Consider the following 21,355-nt stretch of genomic DNA (forward strand, 5'->3'; position numbering starts at 1 on the left):
TATATATATATATATGACTAATGAAATTAAAAAGGACTTTTTTTTCCTTTTTTAAAAAGTAATCTCTACACCCAATATGGGGTTCAAACTCACAACCCCAAGATCAAGTCACATGCTCCACTGACTAAGCCAGCCAGATGACCCAAAGGGACTTTATTTTAAAATTATTTTAAAATTCTGTATACTAGCTTTTCCTGAAGAATGCTGAGATGTGTTAGTAGATCAAGTGATTGACATCTGATTTACATATTTAGATACTGAAATGTAGTTAAGGCGATATACATAGGCTTGGTGGCTGAGCATACCACAAATCTAATGCAGTGCGAATATCAAGGGAAGAAAAATGCCTTACTATGCCATTTCATATAAATTTGAACCCACAATTAAAAATGACAATTCAAAATGGGTAGTCACTTTTGGCCACTGATCTGGTCTTTAGAGCCTTTTTTACTCAAAATTCAACCTGAGCAGAGGCTGGGAGAACATGTACATGGAATACATGATCAGAGCCCTGTGGTCCTTGATATGAAGAAGGAAGTAAAATATAGCAGTGTTTCCCAAGATTTTGAGGCACTGTAGTCACTGAAGTGTCCTTGGGGGGAAAAAAGGTACATTGTGGTCAATTATATTTGCTAATCATTATCTACTATTCCCTCTTGAAGATTCACCAAGGAGAATGTTAAGGATCTGAAATGACCGAGGGCTTAAAAATCTGTTTGTTGTGTCCTCTTCCTGCTTGGAAATGGAAAAGTCATAGCATCAACTCCTATGTGGCTATCCGGCATGTGGGAAAGCAGGTACAGTGCACTGTGGAGAAAGGAACTGGGTATGTTGAGGGATTTCTGTACATCCTATGATAAAGGAATTTGTGTTGACTTGCAGAAGTTGTAAATCTAGGTTTGGCATACATGCTTGGTCTAAGGTAGTCTTCCTCCAACCACATAATCTCTGACACATAACTCTGTATGTAGCAGTATTAAGTGCCCTTCCACAGTACTACATCATTGAATCTGGAAGATTTCCCTTTTCTTCAAGTTCATAACCAGCATCCTGAACTGATACAGTTTCCAAGTGTGTCTATGTTCTCCAGTATTTTTCCTACAGTAATTTTGGTTTCCTCAAGATCTAGAAGAAATGGTTCCACAACACCAGCTTAATTGACATTCTAATGATTTCCTTGAATGAAGTGCTAATGCCAAATTACCTTTTATTTTTCCCATAGCAGTCAATCTCACCTGTCTTCTTTAATTCAATACCATGCAATTGTATCACATAAATACTTAATTTATCTTAATTAAGCTATACATCTCAGTCTCATTTGCTCTCATAGTATAATATAAAATCATATCCCAAATGTTTAGGTTATATACACAAACCTATGTGTACCATGCCAAATGGGTAATTTTAGGAATTTTTGAGTATTTTTAATGATATGCAATCTTTACATTAGGCAATAACTTTATAAATGGCCCACTGTATATAAAAGATGTGAAAAAATTCCTCTGTAGTATGGTTTCAAGACTGAAAAGCAATTCTTAGTAGAAGAAATGGATGGTCATGTTGTTAATACAGAATTTAAACAATTTATGAATTATCTCTAATTTTTTTATTGAAGGATAATGCCCATGTTAGGTCTAAATCTCTCAACCATATGGAGAGTTGAGAATTAATTCTTTTGAAACTTTTATGTTTCAAAAGAATGGTTTCAATTGTTAAAATGCAGAAACTTTTATATTGGGTCTAAGATGATTTAGCAACCTAATTTGCTAATTTCCTGCAAAAGATGCTGATCTCTTCAGAACTTGATTAGATAGTGTGCTTCATAGATAGCAGAACTTACAGAGTTGTTTTACTGCAAATCAACATTTTTATCTATATGTCACATTTTGCTAGGAAGAGAATGTTCGTTTTTAGCATAATCTTCAATCTAAAGTTCTCTACCACTGCTATAAAATTATCAGTTTTGTTTTATATATTTTCTTGATTATGCACTTCTACAGACTAAGTATTAGCATACTGAAGATTCCATAATGCAGAGTTCCAATCAGCTTTACATTCAACTAAAAATTTTCATGAAAATATAAATGGAATTTTAGATTCATATTATACCTCTCAATCAAAGTCTATAATGTCTATGTAAACACTTCCAACTGTAATTTTTTAAAAGACATTTTCACCAAGTTACCCAAGATTATATTTTCTAATTTTTCTCTGATATATCCACCAATGATATACTCTATCTCAAAATCCTGGCACTAAGTAAAACATGCATTTGTTTTATGTAATAGTACCATCATTAATACTCATGCTGTTCTAAACCAAATGAAAAATATAATCATACTTCTATCATGCATAAAACTGAGATTTGACCTAAATATTAGAGAAAATAAAAGTATGTTTTTTCCTAAAATCAAATACATGTCATTATACCTAGAATAATTTTCATTAGTGACAATCTTTAGGTTGTTCATCTAATGGAGAAAAACCATTGAAGAAACCAGCATTTGTCCCTAAGCGTACTGTCAAAGTTAATATTGATGTAAATGCCATGGAATCAGTTATCAGTCAATATTCATAATCTGAAGATATAAGCCTTAAAAGGAAATTATGACATTACATGAGCAGTAGTTAAAATTGTTGAGAGCTTCATTTCATTAAAGACACAATGAGGGCACCTGGGTGGCTCAGTGGGTTAAGCCTCTGCCTTTGGCTCAGGTCATGATATCAGGGCCCTAGGATTGAGGCCCTCGTTGGGCTCTCTGCTCAGTGGGGATCCTGCTTCCCCCCCTTCTCTCTGCCTGCCTCTCGCTTACTTGTGATCTCTGTCTGTTAAAAAAATAAATAAAATCTTAAAAAAAAATGACACAATGACTTTCACCAATAGACAAATTATCTTGCCTACTAGTTTGGTCAAGTGATTAATTATTAGGAAAATTAAGTCTGATGTTTTTAAGAAACTGAAGAGATCATTTATTGTGCAAAATAAGAAACAAAAATACAACTACTCAAAAAGGAGTTATGATCTGGACAAATTAACATTTGCAAATGAATATAAATTTTAAGAAGAATAAATTCACAGAAAAGGTTGAATAATTATGTATATTATTTCAACACAACAAATATTAATAGCAAGAAACATTTGGTAAGCCAGCCTCAAAAATCAGCATTAGCCTTGTCTATAGCAGAAAACTTAAATTAGTAAGCATCTGAAATATGCTCTTTTCATTTTTGTAAGTTTTATTCAACATACTTGCTTTTACTTGTTTTTCACTTGGAGCTGTTAAAACAAGGAACAATAAAGTCTAAATTAATTACAAGTCCACTATCTCTCTCTAAAATAGTTTTAAAGTTATTTAAAATTTTTTAAAGATTGTTTATAACCTTGGAAACCAAGGAAAACATAGAACTGAGAAGGAGAAAATACAACACTGTGCCATTTTCTTTGGTATAGTATAAATTTGAGCCATGAAACACAGATTTTTCTTTTTTTACATTTATATATCTTCTCTCAACACAGAATGCTCATTCGCAACTTACTCATTTTGTTTTGCCTTTTAAATTAGCTAAGAATCTGATTGTTTTTATATACAAGCCAGTGCATTTTCCTTAAGGTGGTAGGAAAAGAACAAAGTGAACTAATAAATTATCCAATGGTTTCAATTGTTAAAATGCAGCTAATTACTGCCAAGCTGTTACACTGTAATCATACCCTGAAATGAACAGATAATGATTTCAAGCAACTTAAGTTATTGTATTTTGTTGGATTTAATATTAGACAATAATGGTTAGCTATTAATATTCTTGAAACCGATTATACCCATTGTCATTCTGCATGTTTCTCCATGTTTATATGTTTCTATGATATATACTCTAGTTTTTTGCATATGTGCACAAATAAGAATATGTGTTTGGCCCACCTGTGGGAATGTTACTCACAAATGAACAAATACTCTGTCCTCTGGGAGGTGGACAAAAACATTCTTTCCCAAAGGATAAATAGTACCAATGTTAATGTGAAATGGTGAAATCTGATCATTTCATCTTGGGAATTATTTAAAAGTCATTCCCATTTAAATTTTTTTAAAATATGGTTATTCTATTTGGTGTTTCTCCTTTCATTTAATAAACATTATCAAGTGTCTACTGTGTGCCTGCCATTATAATAAGCACTCTAATTTCTATTTAAAATGGAAAAAAGAAAAGGTAATGTGATTGTAACAGTATAATAAGTCCTATTATAAAGGAGAGAGGATGATGCTATGGGCTCTAGTTGGAGGAATAACTAAATGGATTTGAGTTGTCTGAGGAAGTTTTATAAACTTAGAAGAAGAAGAAATGTAGCTTTTAACCTGTGGTTTGCTCTGAGCTGTGGGAGTAGGGAGCAGTGGGAAACTGTTGAGCTATATTTGTAAGGTTGGTTATTTACATAACACTGAGTAAATGCAATTTCCATTTAAATACAATAAAGTGGAAAGAGTAACTAATGGACATTGTATGAATTTGTGACCATCTATACACATACACACACACATACACGTATGAAAACTCAGTAAAGTTCTGTGAGTAGAAATCTGAAGGCAAAATCAACATATATTTTTAAATGCAGTCCATAAAATTAGATTTAGAAACTTGCATTTATTTTCATTTGAAACAACTAATAGGGCAGACTGAATGCTAGAAACCTTTGAGAAAACCATTTGATATTCGTACGCATTGCATTTTTAGATGTGTTTGTTTGTATGTGTGTTTTACTGATTGTCTGATTCTCAATTCAATTTTCCCCCATTACAATATAAATATATTGAGGGCAAAATCTACCTCTGCTTTCATTGCAGCTCCCCTGAGTACTCAAGAAATGTCATTAAGTAACATTTTGAATAGGGAGAGGATATTTGCTGAACTAAATATTCCATATTTTAGAAGTAAAGCAATATTGGATGCATTTACAGAAAGTGTGTGTTTTTCTCTTTCTTTGTTTTGTTTTTGTTATTTGACACTCAACCAGCACTTCTCAAACACTGCTTTGACAGATTCCCTGGGGATCTTAGGAAGTTTCAGATTCTGATTCCGGTCCAGGCTGCAGCCAGAGACACTGTATTTCTAACAACCTGATGCTACTGGTTTACAGGACATCATTGGGTAACAAGAATGTAACATATTATTTGGCTTTTGTTTTCTAAAACTGCATTGATGTTAACTCTATGTCAAGAACTTGAAATAAAGACCATGAAGTGAAGGGATTTCCTGCCCTTCCCTGGCATGTCCCTTACCCCCTGTCTAAGGCTGCAGCCATAATAAACATTGGGCATCAGGTAGAAAGAAACCAGGAAGGTCAGTCTAACTCACCCGAATGTTCCTTCTTTGATGACTTTGCTGTATCAAACAAGAAAAGAAAAAAGTCAACATTTAAGCAATTCTATTGCATTTCAATATTCAATTGCAAATTAAATAATAAAATGAAAGCAAGACAGAGGAATTTAAAAATGGTTACCTGGTTCCACATGTTTTTCTTTCTTTTCCTGTTCTGAAACATATTATTATTGTTATTATGATGATTCCAATTTTATATGTCCCACTTTAATTGTTTTAACCACAGAGAAACATGTATGTGTTAATACTGGACTGCAGCAACTAATAAAACAAATAAACTAATAAAACTAATAAAACAAATCTTTCCTTCTTTTCCATTCACTGGGTTCCCTCACATAACAGCACAAAACTATCCTATGTAAGAGGAACTAAAATTTTTCATGGATAATAAATCCTCCAAAACCAAAAAGAATCTATAAACGATGGAAAATAATTAATTTGCCCTTATATTAGATCAACATAAAATAAATTTTCATGTTGGATAAAAAAATGGATAAATTTTGACCAATATTTATAAATGGATAAAAATGGACAGATTTCCTATGGACGTCCTCTTTATAGGTGAAATCTTCTTATATTGAAAAGTTATTTGTTTAGCTAAGACAAAGACTTTGCTGAGGCAAACTGAAGATACTAAAATAGATTGAATTTTCAGTGGAAAACAAAACGTGCTTCCCTTGTTTTTAGGACAAATGTCCCTTGTAGAGTCCTTATTAGATAGTATTTCTTTTTAAGAACACATTTTTGTCAATAATATATGAGACAAAGCATTATTCTGGCCTCAAGAGTAAGATGACACATATTATAATAAGAACTAATTTTATACAAAGTGCAAGTACTAATTTTATACTAAATGCTATTATCTGCAATTCTATTTTTTATTTTGCCTTGACAAGCTTGTCAAATTAAAAGAAGATTTTTCAAGAAATGTTTTAACATAAGTACCTTATTATCAGATTTTTTGAAGAAAAGGTATGGGGAGATTATTTTAAAGTTTCATTCAATGAATACATTTTGGGGACTAGAAAATGCATATGCTGAAAGAATTCTAAGAACTATATTTTAGAAACATAGAGGGCTATCAAATCTTCTAGGGTCATCTCATCAATCTCTAAAGTGTACAATTTTGTTTATCAAGGGTCTAGTCATGTAAGAATAAGAAGTGAGTAATCCATTCACAAGGAGAATGTAGGCAGTAAAACAAATAAAAAAAATGACTTGACCAAGTGTCACATATCAGAAAGAAGATATTTAGGTGACTTAGCTAATGAGAACATTACCAAAAGTTGTTTGAAAACATGGAGTAATTAAATGTGTTGCTTAATCTTTTGCTGAACTGAAGCAACATTCATGTAATATTTCTAAGAAATTGCAAAGTGATGACAGTTGGAAAAATACTAGAAGTTGATCTGGGTATGTATATGTTATATGTTATATTACAAAGCTAAAATAAGGGCCTTCCGGTCACATCCGAAAGCCATCATATAAACAGAAATATACCTGTGCTAATTTGGAACAATGTGAAGAAAAAGGTTGTTGAGGATACTTATTATTATGTAGGATAATTCAGGATGTAATTATTGAATTATCTTTAATAAATACAAATTAAGGTACCTTTTCATTTGACAGGGACTAACAAATCCTATCTATAATTGATTTTTTTTACTTTTTATTTTGAAAAAATTATAGATCACAAGAATATTCAAAAATACGTGTGTGATGGTCCCATGTTTTGCCACCAAGATTTATTTTAAATTAAAAAAAGAACGACTTCTTAATTGTGATAACTAGAAAAGTAGAAGCAAAATAAGAATATAGGGATGGAGATATACAGCTGAATGAAGCAATCTTAAAGACAAAAAATCTAAATCAAACAAATTCAAAGATACAACAATCAACAAGAAAAAAAGCAAGTCTAGTGGCATCTGGTGTCTCAGTCATTGGAGCGTCTCACTCTTGGTTTCAGCTCAGGTCATAATCTAGTGGGTCCTGGGATCCAGCCCCAAGTAGCACCCCTGTCCCCCAGCAGGGAGTCAGCTTCCCCTCTCTTTCTTCTTCTACCCCTCCCTGCCTTTCATTCTCCACCTGAGCCTTTGAACTCTCTCTCAAATAAATACATCTTGAAAAAGAAGCAGGATACTCTAGGTGAAAAACCAGAGCAAATACGTTAATTTAAAGAGAGTTATTAGTTGTTTAGAGGAAAATTCTTTTTCTTTTTGCTAATACTGCCCAAGTTGCAATCCACTGAACTTCTCAATGAAGGAAGCAGTTGGGGTATAAATGAATGCCCAGGATGGCATTTTTTTTTCTTAAATGAAATATACCAGTGCTCCGAAGATTGCCAAGGAGATGCAGTGTGTCTGTGAGATCTTTTAAATTACATTGCCTGCAATAAAGTGAGGGCCTTACGGTTATAGATATATAATTTAACATCATTTTTCACATCTCTGGTTGTCCTCCATTTTCCTGTTGGTGCAATGGTTTACAGAGTGTTTCTGTATCCAAGAGCCAGTGCTCATCAGCAGCTGTGCATACACATAAATCTGAAACTGAAGGAACACATACTTCTCTATAGATAGATTGCTCCCCCTGGCTGAGTTGTACTATAATTTCATGATTCATCCCACAGAACATTTTAGAGAATTTTTATGACATAGAATGCCTCAGTGTCCTAACCTTTTGCAGGGTCAAAACATACATAAAAATTTCAAAAAAGTGGCATATATTTTTAAACAGATTTTTTAAAATATCACTGGGATCCTTTAAAACTCTGCATTTCTAGGAATGTGATGATTTTTAATGGCTGATTGAGTAAGGTTAAATTGGGAGTTTTTTGTTCCCATTTGTTCAACATGTCCTAATTTCTTCAGAGGAAAGCGTGTATTTGCAAAAGATACAACCTCAAGGCATCTAGCTTTACTGTTAGCAAACAGCTTTAACACAGTATTAGAGCAACAGTGGATACTGCCGAAGGCATGTATTCCAAGCAATGCTATTACACAAAACTTACAGTGCTTGTGGGGGGAAATCACATTAAGAACGAAATGTCACATATCATATGAACATGCCAAAATACTTATGGATTACAAGAAGAAAGATAATGGGAAAGTGGTTATCAAACCAGCCTGAAAAAGAACTTCCATTTGGTCTTTTTTAAGGACTGAGAACAAACCAGATTACAGGGACTAAATTTACATTAACAGTTTTGGTTAGTGAAATGAACTTGTATTTTTGGTAATGAGGCTGTGGATAATATCATTAGACAATTGTATGAATATGGAAAAGGACTTTAAAAATGACTGCCGTGGTTTTCAGTCCCTCTGACTCTCAGGTTGTATATTTTTTCATTCTAACAAAAAAACAACAAGTACAGTTCACATGCATAAAATATAAAAAAGAGATATTCAAAACTATGAGTCTAAACATACCAGCAGGCCAATAATAATTGTAAAGAGAAAAACACATATACACAAATACAATTTACATGCATTTCCTTACTTTTTCCCTTGGGGTGTTCTGTTGGAAAAAATGAAAACAAAACAAACAAACAAACAAAAAGAATTGGTCTTATGCTCTTAAAACCTTCAAAGATAAAATTACTCCCCCAATAGGTTGACTAGACGATAATTTTTCCAACCCCTCCCCCCATTCTCTCTCCTCAAATTTCCATGTTGGTCTGAGGTATTGCCAATTACTACTGAAGGTGTTTCCAGAATTTGAGTGCAAAACATTGAATGAATCAGCCTAGGATTACACACACTGTTTAGCCACTTTCAATGACTTATACCTTGCAGTCTCTTAAACACAGGTGAACACATAATCACATACAAGCAAATACGAAAAAAACAGGTATCCTTGCCAGATGAGTTATGATTCTACTCAAGACTTAATAGGAACAATTCAGTTTCTGATTGATGCTAGTGTATCCAAGATTAATTGAATTTATGCTTTCTAGTAAAATAAACTCTTGATACTGAACGTTGTTCAATTTCTTGTCAAGCAAACATTTCTTTGAAAACAATTATTGTGAAAAGTAAACATACGCAGTATTTGTTTTTTATTTTGCCAAATAAATCTCATAACAATAGTGGCAGTAAAGACTTGACTCTTTCCTTCAAATTCCTTCTCTCTCTCTCTTTCTTTCTCTCTCCTATCCCATATATAGTTTTTTCTTCTATAATTGTCCTTTAAGAAGAAATGCAATTTGGTATTCATCAAATATAAGACAGAAAAGGAAAATATTTCCAATACCTTCTACCGGGGTTTTTGTTTTCTTAGAATCTGAAAACACAAAAATAAATTATTGATAAAGCAGATATCATAAATTAACAACTAATTAGTTTACAATAAAATGCCAAATACTCTGAAATAATCTTCTGTAAAGTAGACTGATTTCATAATGTATTTCTAGAATATGGGGCTCAAGGAGAAAGTACTCTGTTTTTTGAGAAGATGAGTATTAGAGTGAGGCAGTACATAAGAAATTTTCTGAAATAGAAAGACTCCAAAAAAATGACAGAGATGAAAGAAAATACCCACATCAGCTTGCACAGAGATTACATTGTACCTATCAAAGCTAATAACCTTTTAATAGAAAGTCAAGCTGAGCCAATATATGGTCTGCTTCCATAAAGATGGGCTGAAGCCTGTGAATTTAGTCTGTGGTTTCTTCATTTGCTCAATCTAAAACCACTGAGATTACCTGCTTTGCCCTCCCCGAGTAATCAATATATTTACAATACAAATATTCAATTATTTCTGTTGTAATGGGGGAAAAAAACAGGCTGAGGTTAGCTCAAAGGTTACTGATGAATACATTGTATTTAGTAGCTATTATGGAGTAATGTGTATTCAGTGGTCAGCAGACATCTATTTTATTTTTAGTCTTTTGGATATTCAGCCTAGATCTGAAAATTTTATTACTTTTTAGTATTTAGGTCATGCAACTTTCTGTTCTCATAACTTGAAAATAAAATGAGAGGGTTTTGATCCCATTTATTTTAGAATAGAGGCATCTAAAGTTTCTGCTCAGAAATATTTTATTTATCTTCTGTGTTTTTTCCTTTACCTCTTCTGTAACTTGACTTTGAAATTTTCTGGCTATTACTGAAATTATAATTGTAATAATGAGCTATAAGTTGATAATTGCAAAAGGTAGATAAACTGTTCTCTGGCTGATAATTATATGCTTGGCGGAGTTGTATGCCTTATAGGGAAGTGTTTGGTACTTCACAGTGAAGTAATAGAGCTAAAATATTTGAAGATGACACTGGGAATTTATTCACGAAAGGCAGTTAGATGGTCAACTGAGCTGTTTTATGAAAAATGATAACTAATGACAGTAATAGTGAAGTAGAAGTAAAAACTCACTTCCATAGAAACAGAAGCTAGACACACAATTTAGGGAACCAACTTGAGAAAGAATCCTGAGAAAGTCATAAAAATGAGCATGCTTTTTGATTTAGTAATTCCACTACTAGAAATCCAAAGAGAAAAATGCTGAATTATCATAAAAATATATAAAGGAAAAAGCATTTTTCATGACATTGTTTTATATGTGTAAATAATGAGAATATTAAACAGTACTTTCTGAACAGGATGGGAACTGATAAAGAATTCATTAACGTCCGCATAATAGAAAAATACAGCCATTCAAGTGATATTTTTGCAATGTCTTCTCTGTGAGTTTCTAATTTTTCTCTAATAGGGATATGTTTCATGTGTAAGGGAAAAACAAACCTTATTTTGAAAAATAATAAGTCCTTGGAACAAAAAGTTTACTTATTTACTAAATATCTATTAAATATTATTGTGTCCAGCATGGCACAATAAAAAGAATATTAAACCAGATTTCTTTTAATATCCTTTCTTCCCTCTCAAAAAATATTTTTCTTGATATTTAGTTTCTCATCTGGAACTATAACTGAGTAGGCTAAATTTGCCATCTAAAATGTGCTTTGCAAGCAATTTTTCATTCATTTCCTTCATGAATAATTACCCTAAACAGATAAGCAAAAAATTCAAATATATAGAAAAATATTACATAGAACAATTTCATATAAGAATATGACAAATATCCTGTTATTAATATGCCTAATAATTAACAATGCAGACCCGGATTCTTATAACACAATAGCTGCAACGATGAAGTGCAAAGTTCAATGATCTTTGTAAGTTCTCCATTCATTTGGCTCCAGTATGCTGGAGTAGGATTTCTGCTTGCCCAGAAGGTCATGTGACTCCCACTGAGTCTAGTGTACAGACAATATGGAAAACACAGGAAGATTATGAGGAACACATGGTCATTTAGGAGTACAGCTGAAAATAAAGCTTGGAAAGACTGATGAGACAGGATAAAATGTGGTGGGTAAGAAGACTATTTCCACCCCCACACCTCTATTCTCTGACGAGATGCTGGTGTGGGGTCAATAAGGAAAGCTGAATACGATATGTGTATCTGTGAAATGTCTGTTGTTTAAATTTGCTTTCCTTCTCCCTCGTAGTAAGAATTGGTAATACAAGAGTCACTGAGCGGCACAGTCAGTTAAGTGTCTGCCTTTGGCTCAGGTCATGATCCCAGAGTCCTGGTACTGAGTCCTACATGGGGCTCCTTGCTCAGCGGGGACCCTGCTTCTCCTTCTCCTTCTGCCTCTGCCTGCCTCTGCCCCCGCTTGTGCTCTCTCCATCTCTCTCTGTCAAATAAATAAAATAGTTAAAGGAAAAAAAAAAAAAAGAATTGGTAATATAATGTACCAGGTATCAATTACATTGAAATCAAAGAATAAAAAATGTGAAGTCCAGGATCAGGTAAAGTATAGAGCTTATTGAGATAAAATAAAACATTTCATTAATAAGAAATGTAAAAGAATAACATGCCATGATCTCACCAAGTAGGTTTTAAAAGTTCAATATATGTTTTCTAAAAATGGAAGCTATAATGCAATTAACTTAAAATGTCATTATAAAATCATTTCTTTGGTTTGGAGTCAACAGAGCAGCAGACTTACACAAGTAAAATACCTGCGCAACAAAAAATATAATGCTTAGAACTGGAAGATCACATACTGACCCTGAAAAGCTATTAGTACCAGCCATTAATACTCCGGCTATTAAACTTCATTATACCCTCTCAGCACTCTTCTGAAATGTTTTAAAAATATTATAAAGTCTTACTTGGTGAATATACTTCCCTAAAGACCATATGCCCAATAATGTGAACAACAGTCTTTTATTAAGAACACTGAAGCTGGGGCGCCTGGGTGGCTCAGTCGTTAAACGTCTGCCTTCGGCTCTGGTCATGGTCCCAGGGTCCTGGGATCAAGTCCCACATCGGGCTCCTTGCTCAGCAGGAAGCCTGCTTCTCTCTCTCCCACTCCCTCTGCTTGTGTTCCCTCTCTCACTGTGTCTTTGTCAAATAAATAAAATCTTAAAAAAAAAAAAAAAGAACACTGAAGCTCATAGCAGATGTGATTTAAAGAAGTGATGTGTTCACAATCTGTTCAACTCCTCATTCACTCATCTTTGGCAATGCACAGTAGTTTCCCTCATCCAAGGGGGATATATTCCAAGACCCCCCAATGGATGCCCAAAACCAAACCCTGTATATACTATGTTTTTTCCTATACATTCATACCTATGGTAAAGTTTAATTTATAAATTAGGAACAGAAAAGATTAGTAATAACAAATAATAATAAAATAGAAAAAATATAATATACTGTAGTAAATGTCATGTGACTGTGACCTCTCTCAAAATATCTTACTGTACTGTATTCACCCTTCTTGTGATGATGTGAAATGATAAAATTCCTGTCTGATGAGATAAAGTAAGAGGACTGATGTAAACATTAGGGCTATGTTAGGCTACTATAGACCTTCTAACCATGTGTCAGAATAAGGGCCATTGGCTCCCAGGTGGTGGTTGACCTTGGGTCACTGAAGCTGCCAAAAATGAAACTGTGAATAAAGAGGGACTACTGTATCAAGTATGGTCTATTATAGTCGTAAGTGATGCCAGATAATAATGAAATACCAGTTGTATGGAAGGAAAAATTAACTCTCCTGTAGTCTGGTAATGCAGATGATAAATTACTCCATTTCCTTTGGATAACTTGTCCCATTGACATCTTTATTCAGTTACAATAACAGATACTTTGCTTTGTTTTTCAACGTAATTTCTCTTCAGATCTCAGTTCTGAAGCCCTAATTCACACATGCATTCAACTTACTTGTTCTTGTTCTAGCTATAGTAAATGATAAATCTAATTTGGCTCGTTCTCAATGGAACTGTATCCTTCAGAAGATAAACTGTGTTGGAAAACTCAAAGGCTTTCCAGCTCCCAGGAATTCATATGTGAAGTTAAGATAAATGAATGGGATCTACCTAGATCGCTAGGCAACTCAAGTGGCAGCTAGTGATCAAAATACACCTATGACGAAATTGTCAGTATTTGGCTGTGATTTCTCAGACCGAAAAAGCTCATTGGAATATAACCTCCAATAATAATTTTAAAAAAATTCTTCCTTGCCTGGGATGTGGAAAATTGAGTACCTACTCACATTTCTTGTAGATATTATATTGATCTTAAGAGTCCTAGATATTACTGATTCATTCACAGAATAAATATTTGTTAAGCAATGTACAAACTAAGGAAATGTGTTAGTCCCAATAGGGGATCAAACGGAATTAGACATGGTCCCTTTAATCAAAAGTTTTAAAATCAATTAGAGTAGGATGAAAATGAATACCAATAATAGAAGTACAAGGTGGCAAAAAATAAACAATGGTACAGAGGTACGGATAAATTCTGATGGGAGATTATAAATGAAAAAGAAAGTATACTTAATTGAGAAGGTCAGGCAGAGGTCTTAGGGGAAGGAGAACTTTCCCTGAGAGCTAAAAACATTGAATATTCATAGAAGGAAAAGGAAAGGGTAAGTTCTATTACGATAACAGCAGGAACAAAGGCAAGACAGCAAGTTGTATGCGTAAAATCGAGAATGGCTTGATATGGATGAACTTTGTGATACATACAGGAAGAAAGTGGGTAGAAGTATAAGGTAATGGCTCCACTGTGGTATCATGGTGGTCCAGCACATACCCATATAGGCCCTGCAGGGACCAAGTTTTAAATCATAGATAATGTGAGTCTCAGCAGAATGACTTTTGATCCTTCTGGAACATAGGAGGCCAGGAAGCTCTCATGAGACAGCTTCTTATCACCTCCTGAGTTCTCCTGCCTAGAACACTTTGAGATAGAGTTTCAGACCAGGAAATCATTTGGCTGTAGTCTAGAATTGGCTCCTCAACACTGAAATGTCCCTAATTTGTGTTGCATTATCTGGCCTCACCTCTTTGGGTGTCACTGTTTTTTGGCGTGTAAGACAAGAACCACAATGTGTTGGCACCTTCAGCTTCTCATGCTTTTACTGACGATGGAAGTAATGAATTGTCTCTATCTCAAAAGAACTCGTATCTTGACTGGTGGAATTGGCTTTGTCTTTGCCCAGATCCCTAGATGTGCATGTGAAAAGAGGTCAGGAAACAGACTGTGGGGGCTTGGATTATAGACTAAGGCCTGTAGACTATATTCTGTGGTTGGTGTGGAGCCGCCGAATATTTTAAATAGGTAACAACATGAAAAGTTTTATGAAGTCAGTTCAATGTTTTGAAGGACACTACATAGAGAAAACATTATAGGCAGGATTACTGTTTAAGTTACAGACTCTCAAACTTTTTCATTTCAGGCATCCTTTAAATTCTTTACAATTTTAAAAGACCCTGAACAGCTTTTATTTATGTAGTTTCTAGCCATTGATGTTTATAATTTTAAAAATTAAAGTTGAGGGGCACCTGGGTGGCTCAGTAGGTTAAGCCTCTGCCTTTGACTCAGGTCATGATCCCAGGGTCCTGGGATCGAGCCCCACATCGGGCTTTCTGCTCAGCAGGGAGCCTGCTTCCTCCTCTCTCTCTGCCTGCCTCTCTGCCTACTTGTGATCTCTGTCTGTCAAATAAATAAATAAAATCTTTAAAAAAATAAAAAATAAAAATTAAAGTTGAGGACAATTTAAAATATAAATTTGTTAATGCGTTTATTTAAAAAAGAATAAACCTGTTACATGTTAACACAAGTAATACATTTTTATGACAAATATATTTTCCAATACAGAAAAAATGGTGAGATGAGTGACTTTGTGAATCTCATTAATGTCTAGCTTAATGAGAAGACAGTTGGATTTGCATATCTGCTTAAGTATTCAGTCTGTTGCAATATTGCAAATTATGTAGCCTCTGGAAAACTCCAGTGCACACTCATGGGAGGATGACAATGAACCAAGCAAACGATGACTTCATATTTTAACAAAAATAGTTTTGACCTTGAAGAACCACTGACAGGGTCTCAGAGACCCCCAGGAGTCCTTGACCACATTTTGAGGACGTCTGATTTCAGAGATCCTTGCCCTGGTTCACATGAGAAGTTAGAAAACTGATGTGAGGACTCAAATAACAATGTGAGGTGAAAGCTAGAAGACCTGGAGCTGTGAATGGAGATTAGCCTTTCTAATTATTTTAGGAAAGATTAAACAAAAGAGAGTTCAGCCAAATTAAAAATTCTAGAAGACTAAATGCCAGGGGCAAAGGAGAAACAGAGGTTGAAGCTTATGCCAGAATTTGTGTCTCTGTGTCTACAAAGAGAGTGGGGGCAATTACATAAGAAGAAATAGAGAATAAGCACATTTTACAGAGAAAAATACAATTAGATGGGACTTTGGCTTTGAAACTAATGGAATGTAAGAAAGAATGTGTGTTAACAGAAGATGAGTAAAGTGTCTATGAGGGGGAGAAAGAGAGGAATACAGGGGAAATTTCAGTAGAAAATGGCTTATAAAAGGACCCCAGTTGAATATTCAAAAATGTCGCTCCACTTAAGCTAAGATATGGTAGCTCTGATGCCAAAACTCCTAAGAACAGTAAAATTGATGAGCAAAGTTCAGTGGAGCCAAAGGTCTCTCTTGTTAAGGTTTCTAAGAAAGACCTGATGGTACACATGGGATAAGATTTTAACATGAAAAGCAAATCTTCAGAGTTCATTATTCAAGAAGTTCCTTGCCCCTGGTGCACAGATCATCTTTGATAATTTGGTATGTACTTCTGTTTCTGCATTTTAAAATTCACTAACAAAAGAACTTCCCAGGGCTTTCTCATTAAGCCTTCAAGCCCTCCTGATTTTCTTCTTCTCTAGGAAAGTTGTCAACCATTAGTATCTTTGAACTATACCCCAAGAATTTGAATGTGAATAGAAATAAACTTTGTATAAAAGAAAATGTTGAAAATCCAAATTGTATCTGGTAATTTGTATTAAACATGCCCATTTGAATAGACATATTTGCAATAGAGGCAGGAAGCCTCTGTGAAAAAGATTTCTATAATCTTACTAAGATTATAAAAAATGAGAAATAAGAACCAAGACTGTTATGTCCATATACCTCTCTGATCTGCTTAACAGGATAAAGGGAAATAGAAAGTCATGAAACAAAATCAAATGACTGCCTAGAATAGCTGGACATTGAGTCTGCTCTCTTTTATACACTGAAACAATGAAAATTATTCTAGATAGCTGCATTTTTTTTCTTAAACAGGATAATCTTCGCAATTACAAAATTTTTTTCCAAAAAAGAGATAAAAGATAATCAGCAAAGCTCTTTGGAAATAATTAATAATAATAATAATAATAATACGTAGGGATATGTTTTATATATTTTACAGCTGGTGGTGGACATTGGATCCCTTGACTTTCCATGGCAAAGCTCTGCCCAACCTCTCCAAGCCCTTCCAAATATTACATATTGATTATAAACAAATTCTCAAAAAAAGAAAAAGAAAATGAGGCATCTAATCCAGGAAAAATAGAACAAAAAACCCTGGAAGAATAGCAATGAGGGGGAAAAAAAAAAAACCAACAGATATAAAGCTTACAGCGATGCAGTTTGTACTTTGACTATTGTTTCATATACCCAAAAGTCTTTTAATACTTTAGTTTGAATACTAATGAATGGAAAAATAACTCTGACACTAACGTGTCTTAGTTGGCTTTATTATGATATCATGGTTTTGTTCCGTCTGAACAAATAATGACCAACAGAAATATATTTTTCTGCCTCCTATTTGTAGACTCTTAGATTCCTGGTTAATAGAAGCAAAATGTGACTCTCAAGCTGCTATGATAATATAAAGTTCTGATGATATTAAATAAAAAATATAACTCTTTTTTTCTATTTTTCTCAGATTATATGAACACTAATTAGAGTATTATTGTAATTTTCAAAGTTAGAAATGATTGCTTACATCTTCATACTATTTTTACTAAGAAAATAAGCTAGATTAATAAACAGTAGTGTTATCTAGACCCTGTCTAAGTATTGTCAGGGTACATAAGAAACATTTCTCTAGATAGAATCACAGTGACTAAGATGGCCTTAGTATACCCCCTACTTGCCTAAGTTTTAGGCAGATATCCTCCTGATTAAGGCCGTCAACCCCCCCATATTAGTACATTTACTTTAGAAAACCAGCAACTGTAAATTCTTTCTCTGTTCTTTTGAAGTATAAATCTGCTACAACCAGAAATCTCTTCCTCTGGACCTAGGAGGCATCCTTTTGAAATGTAATCATCAAAGGATACAGTGCTTCTATATCCTGGTCTCTATGGGAGAGTAGGAGCCTAACTTCAAAAAGCAGCAATTAGTAAACACAAATGGCTTAATCACAATGACCACCACCTCACACCCCAACTGCCTAATGTCCTCCAGTACCTTTCCACTAGCTCACCTCAGAGCTTTAAAATTCTCAGGCTTTCTGTTTCATTGCTGCTGGATTTTAACTTCTATTGCAATGGACTCAAATCCTATTGTAATCATCTTCAATAAAGTCTTCCTTACCTGTTAAATTCCACTGGGTCCAAGTTTTCTTTGATAGCAAGGAGTATTTTACTCTATCTTAGGACATTCTGAGAAAAGGTGGTGGTGTGCAGGGGATGGACTATGGTTTATTTGCTATTTGCAACTTAATAGAACAAAGTAGCATCAGTTGCTGGTCAGTGTCAGAGACATAAGTAGTTAATAGAATAAAATAGTCTGTATTTTTCACACTTTTAAAATTTGATAAAACTTCTAATGGAATGGAAGTTCTGAGATTTTGTGAGGTTATGTTTTATCCCCTATATCTTAAGAAAGATGAGATTTAAAATTGTTTTTTAAAACGCAGCGTACCCTTTTGTATGTAGTAAGGCAGAAAAATACATTCAGGAGAAACGTCTGCATAATACACATCCAGTTATCCAAAGGAAACATAGGTGAGAAGGCAAGCAAAACCCAATTCTGGATTTTGGAAAATTGTTTACACAAAAGGCATAGTGGGATTTTTGCGTTAAACATACCTTCCTTCTTTTCATCTTTTTTAGATGCTGCTGAAATAAAATAAATAAAATAGTGTTAAAATACACTAAGTGATCGTTCCTCAGAATACTCCTGGGAATATGAGACTGTATTCCATGTATTCATAAACTGAGTGGTTATCTATGCACAAATTAATCCAATTAATCCATCCAACTTCTGCAATAGGAGAATAACCTGAAAATATTATTTTATGAGAAGGTTTTTAAAAGAACTCAGATATAAGCATAAAGCCACAAAAAAGAATTAAAAATATATTGTGCCATAGACAAGAAGTCAAATAGATAAGTACAGTATGTGTTTAGTATAAGTTTATTTTGTTTGAAATTGTTACATCTGAGAAAACCACAACCACTTCTAGAAGAATATACTAGATCTATGCCAAAAATGGAGGTGATATTTCATAAATTATCTGTATCTAGCTACTAAGAAATTATATACCAGTTTATTATATGCGTTAATGTTAGTAGTATTTAAAATGTCCCAATTTCAGCAAGGGGCAATGACAAGTCCACCCTACTTTTAGTAAATGTACACCATCTTTACACAGAGAAAAGGCACAGCACACTTCAATCACTTTTGAATTCTGACTTTCTCTGTGGTAGAACTCATCTAATCCTGGATCATGAATCTTAATCTGGATACAATTTGTAACTAATGTGTGTTACCAGAAATGACTGGGGAAGGTACTTAGTCATTTTGGGATTGCTCCTAGCAAGATGACCCTTGGTTCTGTATAATGTTCCTTCAAGAGCCAAACCCACTCCAAGAAGCCTTAGGCCACATAAATGGAATCAAAGATTCAGGTAACCCTGCCTGAGTGAATTACAATTTGTTGAACCTCCTAGACCCAACATCTAGGACTACTTCCGGTGTTCAATCTGTGCTACAATTACGAAGGCATTTTCGTGTGCATCTTCTCACTGGGGCTTCACCTAGACCCACCTAAGTTCTTACCGGCTACAGAAAATTCACTGCCTAGATGACCCTCCATCTGCTCAACACAAACCTGCCCAACAATGAATTCTCACCTCCTCCCTTAAGCTAGTTCCTTTCCATGGGACTTATTTTTGACAATTATAATCATCTTATTCACCCAGGCCCAAAAGATCAGTAACATTTTTAATTTTTCCTTTGTTTTATTCTGTATATTCTATCAAATACTATTTCTTCAAAATGTCCATATTAGTTGCATTTTTCCCAAGTCATTGGCACCATCATACTTGTCTCATATCTTGATAGTGACAATATTCTTTACTAATTATCAGCAACTTAATTTTTTTAAGCCATTTACACTAGTAATGCTATTTTTCTCTGCCAGTTTATTTTTTAATAATGCTCCAAGCCCAAGTGAATTCATCCTTCATCCATGAGGAATCCCTCAACCCCCAACTCTTACTAAAAATCACTTTGTCTTAACCAGTATGACATATATTATCTCTACAATTCAATTCAGTACTACATGATATTCTAATTATGTTATTATTTAAATTTCTTATGTCTCTAAATTGTAATCTGTAGCATAGAGTCATTTATTTCATACTCCTCTTTATCTCTAAACTTTGTTAAAATTTTTAAATGTACTCCCAAACAAAGTGTGCTAAATTTTCAAAATAGAGTTAAATATGTACACATTTACACACACCTTATATAAAACTAGATTTTAGATATTTCCTCTGTCATAAAAGTAAAAAAAAAAATGAACAGATACATTCTGGTCTTTCATCACACTGCAACTATCATTATCAATTTTGTTATTTTATACCCCAAAATATCAGCCTTTTTTTACGGCAATACTGCTGATAATGTTCAAGCTCTGTCTCCTAATGAAGTACAGGCAAATATTAATTATTTCTTTGCATTATTTAATTATGTGGCTGTGCTATTATAAAACCTAAGATCAATGAATGTGCACAGCACAAGTGACATTTATCCTGCTGGGTATCCCTGCTTTGATGTGTCATTGCCATTTTAGTGAACAGCCCCAAAATCTTGCCTTGTGTACTCTGTTTAACTCTCGGGTATTAATGACTCGATAATAAATCTTTTTTTTTTAAAGATTTTATTTATTTATTTGACAGACAGAGATCACAAGTAGGCAGAGAAGCAGGCAGAGAGAGAGGAGGAAGCAAGCTCCCTGCTGAGAAGAGAGCTTGATGTAGGGCTCTATCCCAGGACCCTGGGATCATGACCTGAGCCGAAGGCAGAGGCTTTAACCCACTGAGCCACCCAGGCGCCCCATGATAATAAATCTTTGATTCCAAAAGAGTATTTTCTGAGCCCACCTTGTCCAGCCTAGCTGGAATGTAAAAATGAAGAGCCCATGGCTCCAAGCTCAAATTTGAAGCAAGTTTCCGGATACCTCTGCAATTTCCTCCCCTTGAATTCCTCTGATATGACACTGAAGTAACATTAAACTCCTCCATAAAGTCGTAGTTCCACAGCCACTAAAGCTCTCAGAAGCCTCAATCAAAGCAGAAGTGTCTTAGGGCAAGTGTGTCCTTTTTATGAGAATGTGTATACATTAACCACAG

The 21,355-nt window shown here is 34.1% G+C and overlaps 1 protein-coding gene across 1 annotated transcript in view; it reads right to left on the bottom strand.

Annotated features, from left to right (window-relative positions):
• Positions 1–21,355, bottom strand: part of TRDN (triadin) — a 391,390-nt gene that overhangs the window by 143,714 nt on the left and 226,321 nt on the right. Inside the window, exons 14-19 of the mRNA XM_032862438.1 lie at positions 18,806–18,835; positions 9,622–9,651; positions 8,869–8,886; positions 5,492–5,524; positions 5,347–5,373; positions 3,251–3,277 (exon numbers count right to left, since the gene is read on the bottom strand). Of these exons, the coding sequence (XP_032718329.1) occupies positions 3,251–3,277; positions 5,347–5,373; positions 5,492–5,524; positions 8,869–8,886; positions 9,622–9,651; positions 18,806–18,835 (165 nt within the window). The remainder of the gene's footprint in view (positions 1–3,250; positions 3,278–5,346; positions 5,374–5,491; positions 5,525–8,868; positions 8,887–9,621; positions 9,652–18,805; positions 18,836–21,355) is intronic.

Source organism: Lontra canadensis, unplaced genomic scaffold, assembly GCF_010015895.1.
Source record: "Lontra canadensis isolate GAN:19392208 unplaced genomic scaffold, GSC_riverotter_1.0 scaffold23, whole genome shotgun sequence".
NCBI classification, from domain to species: Eukaryota; Metazoa; Chordata; class Mammalia; order Carnivora; family Mustelidae; genus Lontra; species Lontra canadensis.